Here is a 4,008-nt window from a genome sequence, read left to right on the forward strand (position 1 = left end):
AAAAATCAAATGCAAATTGGGAAAAAACGCAAACACGTATGTAAATACATATATGTATGTATGTATGTATATGCATGCGTTAACAGAATGTCGACAGAATATTAGCAACAGTTGCAAAGTCATTCGATTTCTGCGCTGCTGACACTTTTCTCGTATCTGTCGTTTTCTCTCCTGCCGGTATTCAATTATTTTCTGGCACTTTCACTTCCTCACCTCTTCATTTCCTTCCGGATCTAACTTCCGCTACTACCTCTCGCCTTCTCATCCCCCTCCCTTAGCAAGCAAGCTTGTCGTGTCGGCATGACTGGGGGGCAGCTGTCCCAACGCATGAGCAACATCTCGCTGTCCTCCGGCACGGACTCCGTGGCCCACATGGATCGCGGCAGCAGCTCCAGTCTCGCTAGCAGCGCCACCGTTGGCACCAACACCATCACCAGCGGCATTTCCAAGGAGTGCGCCAATTACCCCGTCGGCAGTCAGTCGGCCCGTCCATACGTCCAACTTCCGGGCATACACATTTCCAACCCTCTCCAGTACGGGCCAGAGAATATGCAGGAAATAGACGCTGGCAAAATGGCGCACAACGGCAAGGCACTCACAGGGCGCTACAATGCCACGCCCACCTATGGCTTCGACAACGAGCAGAACTACTGCCTGGTAAGGGGCTCCTGCATATCTGTAAATCAAGCCGATTCTATGCTCAATCTCAGAATTCAGAACAGTTGCCGTCTCCAATGCCCCCTCCACCATACGCCTTGGCACGCGTGAGCAGCACACGCAACTTCGATCGCGAGAACCACACACCGCCGGCATGTCCCGGTTTTGGACCATTGCCATGAAGAACGGCACCATCCAGTTGCGCCTCCGCGATGGCGTGCGGTGAGTGTGGACGCCCCCAGCCCCTTGGCTCTTCTTTAAGACCGGACCCCTAATGTTAATACCTTTCTTTGCATGGGGCAGCATTGACATGACTCTGGACAAGGCGGTGCGCGTGCTCAATCAGCGCAGCATGGTGGCAGTTGCTCTATCACGCAACTGCAGCAACTCGGCTTTGATCCACCCCAATGGACGCATCTTGGAGAGCGGCGCTAAAGTCGAAATAGTCACCTACGACGGCATGAAGGGCAATAACTTTGTGTGAGTGGGAATGGCCCTTACCCCAACGTGGCATCTTTTGAATCCTTTGAATTATCTTCCCATTACAGTCGCTATGCCAAGATGTGGTACAAGGGTGTGAGCTTCACCAGCGAGGCGTGCGCTCTCATCTACCTGGTGGACACAGCCGGGACGCGCACCACAACCGACACTTTCACCGATCTGACCAAGGACTACACCCTGGCAGTGTTCTATGAGTGAGTCCCCCCGGCCAATTGCATCGCTTCTTATTTGGCTAATTTCGATTTAATTCCCGAACTTTTCGCAGCGACTCGCGCCCTTTTATATGGCTGAAGCCCATGACGTGATTGCCAATTCAGCTTACACCTGTACCGAGGATGGCACTGAGATCTATGACATAAACCGATAAAGCCGATGGCCTGGTGAAGGTCACTCGTGTGGACAACAAGTGCTTGATTCGCACCAGTCCCGGCAATGGATCGGCCACTTTGACCACACCTGGCATCCATTGCACTGCCTCTCTGGGCAAGACCTCGCATCTATTTGTTCGGTGAGTGTCAAACCGATGCTCTCAACCTCCTCCTCCCCCTCGCCCGTCATCCTGCTCTGCTAACTTCCGTTCTGTTCTGTCCTTTGTAGTCGCAATGAGAAGCGCGTGCACTTCGATGGATCCTGTTTCATTGTACGCAACGCCGGACACTCCGCCGGCTTCAATGAGAACAACCTGCTCATTGTCTACTGAGCGGCGTTCGTAGTCCGGAGATAGAAACGGCGCAGTGGTAGCCCATCCCACACGCACACACTCACACATGTCAACACATTTCACCTGGAACACATTCATAGACACCTACAGCACCACACTTGTGGGACCTTGACGTGGAGAGAGGGATTCAGTTAGGATCCCGGAATTTAGGAATATCAAAATCAATTTGGGAAATAAGTTAGAAAGCAAATATGTTCGTACAAAAACCAGCACCACACCACACCACATACACACACCTCAGCGAAGGAACTCAGCCCAGTCCTATCTGGGTTCCGATTGCTCGACATGGGCGCAACACAACCACACCACCAACCCCCAGGGAATACTAGTTGTATTTCGTTTACCATTGCCTACATATATATCATGCCGTATATATGCGTGTATTACTAGTTGTTATTGCAATCGGGAGCGCTTTCCTGCTTCCCCAAATCAGTTGGCCAAATCAGACCGATCTCAAGCTGTAGCGGAACGAATCAGAGCCGAATAGCATCGAACAGGGCCGTGCCAGCGTTTGGTGTTCAAAAAAAGAAACATCGTTTTTCTACTCGGTTTCCATTTCGGCTTTTTCAGTTCTTCTAAATTGTTTCTTTACGCAGTTCAGTTCTAAATTTTGTTTGATAGACTTTAAAAATGGCAAAACTCAAGAAAAAAAGTTTAAAGAAATATGTCCCAAAAAAAAATTTACAAAATTTGCACAGTTGGTGCGTCTGATTAAGCAACGTGTATTCAACAATTATAGTAGATCAGAGGACTAGTTCTCTTGGGCGTTACGTTTAGGCAACGTAACGCCAGTGCCAATACATTATTTCTAAGCTACCAGTTCTTTCCATGCAATCCAATAATGTTCATCCACACCCGTAGCATACAGACACTCGAACACGTAACCCATAATCACACACACCGCACACTCTTTACAAGAGGCAAAAGAAAGTGAATTATTTGCAAGTGGCACAGCGCCAGCCACAGTTAAAACAGCCACAGGACACACATGAAAGATAGAACAGATCCTGTGAAAGGTAGAAAGTGAGAGTTTATTAAATTAACCCCTAATTGCTGCTGGGAACTTCCTGGGGAGGCTCCCCCGCAACCCTGTTTTTCATCGGAAAGTTTATGAAATTCAATTTCCCCAAAAAATGGGGAATGGAATGGAAAAAGGCCGGGATCAATTTTCCTGCATTATCGTTTTAATGAGCCGACAATTATGCGAGGCCCCTCTGCTTCGCCACCATACACGTCTATAGATATTCAATTAACTTGAATTCACAGCCATAACTCTCCGAACGAGTTCATTCCACATGCATTTTGGCCAGGGCATAGGGCAAGTCAACTCGATTTCCGGCTATTAAGACATGGCTGAATTTCAGACGTGGAATGCAACGCCATGGAGTGCCGAGTCCAGGCAGGAGAATTACATTTTAACCGGGTGATTCGAGCGGAGAGGAGAGTCGACAGCAACGTCAACGGTAATGGATAAATGCACATCTTCCGCCGCCCTGGGGGTCCTGGGAGCCGTCCTGGGGCACGGCACATTTAATGGGAAATGAATGGCAATGTTGGAGGTAGAAAACGAGGGGAACGTTGTGAGTTGCCGCGGACACCGAAACTCTACAGTTATACCCGATACTTAGTCAGTATGGCTCTCCTCCGGCAGCCGCCGCTAATATTGAAACGACACGACAAAGAATGCGTGCGAGGGACAGAAAATCAGTCTGAGCGTGACGTCGGGCGCTGCGTAGCCACTGCAATTTGATTTGTTCCTATTGGCTATAACAATGATCTGATCTGATCCAGATTCAGCAATCTAATAGATATGGTAATTTTCTATGATTCTACGTTTTTAGTTTTCTCGAATCTGCAATATTGTGATGCAACAGATTTTCGTCCTTTGTGTGGGCGAAGGGGTGGGCGAAATTTGGAGATATTTTTGTAGCAGTGACAAATCACAGAAGTCTGGATCCAAAACATCGTTGCTCTAGCTCTTATAGTCTTTGAGCACTAGGCGCTGAAGGGGACGGACAGACGGACAGACGGACGGACGGACAGACGGACAGACAGACATGGCTCAATCGACTCGGCTATTGATGCTGATCAAGAATATATATACTTTATGGGGTCGGAAACGATTCTTT

At 48.7% G+C, this 4,008-nt stretch overlaps 1 protein-coding gene across 3 annotated transcripts; it reads left to right on the forward strand.

Moving 5' to 3' along the window:
• The first annotated feature begins 297 nt into the window (after positions 1-297).
• Positions 298-1,927, forward strand: LOC117194949. 3 transcript variants are annotated; one of them, XM_033399422.1, is made up of 5 exons: positions 782-879; positions 961-1,137; positions 1,206-1,352; positions 1,424-1,666; positions 1,756-1,927. In XM_033399422.1, exons 1-4 carry the CDS (start codon positions 812-814, stop codon positions 1,461-1,463), a joined length of 432 nt encoding a protein of 143 aa, XP_033255313.1. In that variant the 5' UTR covers positions 782-811; the 3' UTR covers positions 1,464-1,666; positions 1,756-1,927. The 3 variants fall into 3 exon arrangements, with proteins under 3 accessions (XP_033255311.1, XP_033255312.1, XP_033255313.1); XM_033399420.1 differs by lacking the exons at positions 1,206-1,352; positions 1,424-1,666; positions 1,756-1,927 and adding an exon at positions 298-657 and having other exon boundaries at positions 711-879; positions 961-1,055; XM_033399421.1 differs by lacking the exons at positions 1,206-1,352; positions 1,424-1,666; positions 1,756-1,927 and adding an exon at positions 298-657 and having other exon boundaries at positions 723-879; positions 961-1,055.
• The last annotated feature ends 2,081 nt before the right edge of the window (positions 1,928-4,008 follow it).

Source organism: Drosophila miranda (assembly GCF_003369915.1).
Source record: "Drosophila miranda strain MSH22 chromosome Y unlocalized genomic scaffold, D.miranda_PacBio2.1 Contig_Y4_pilon, whole genome shotgun sequence".
Classification (NCBI taxonomy): Eukaryota; Metazoa; Arthropoda; class Insecta; order Diptera; family Drosophilidae; genus Drosophila; species Drosophila miranda.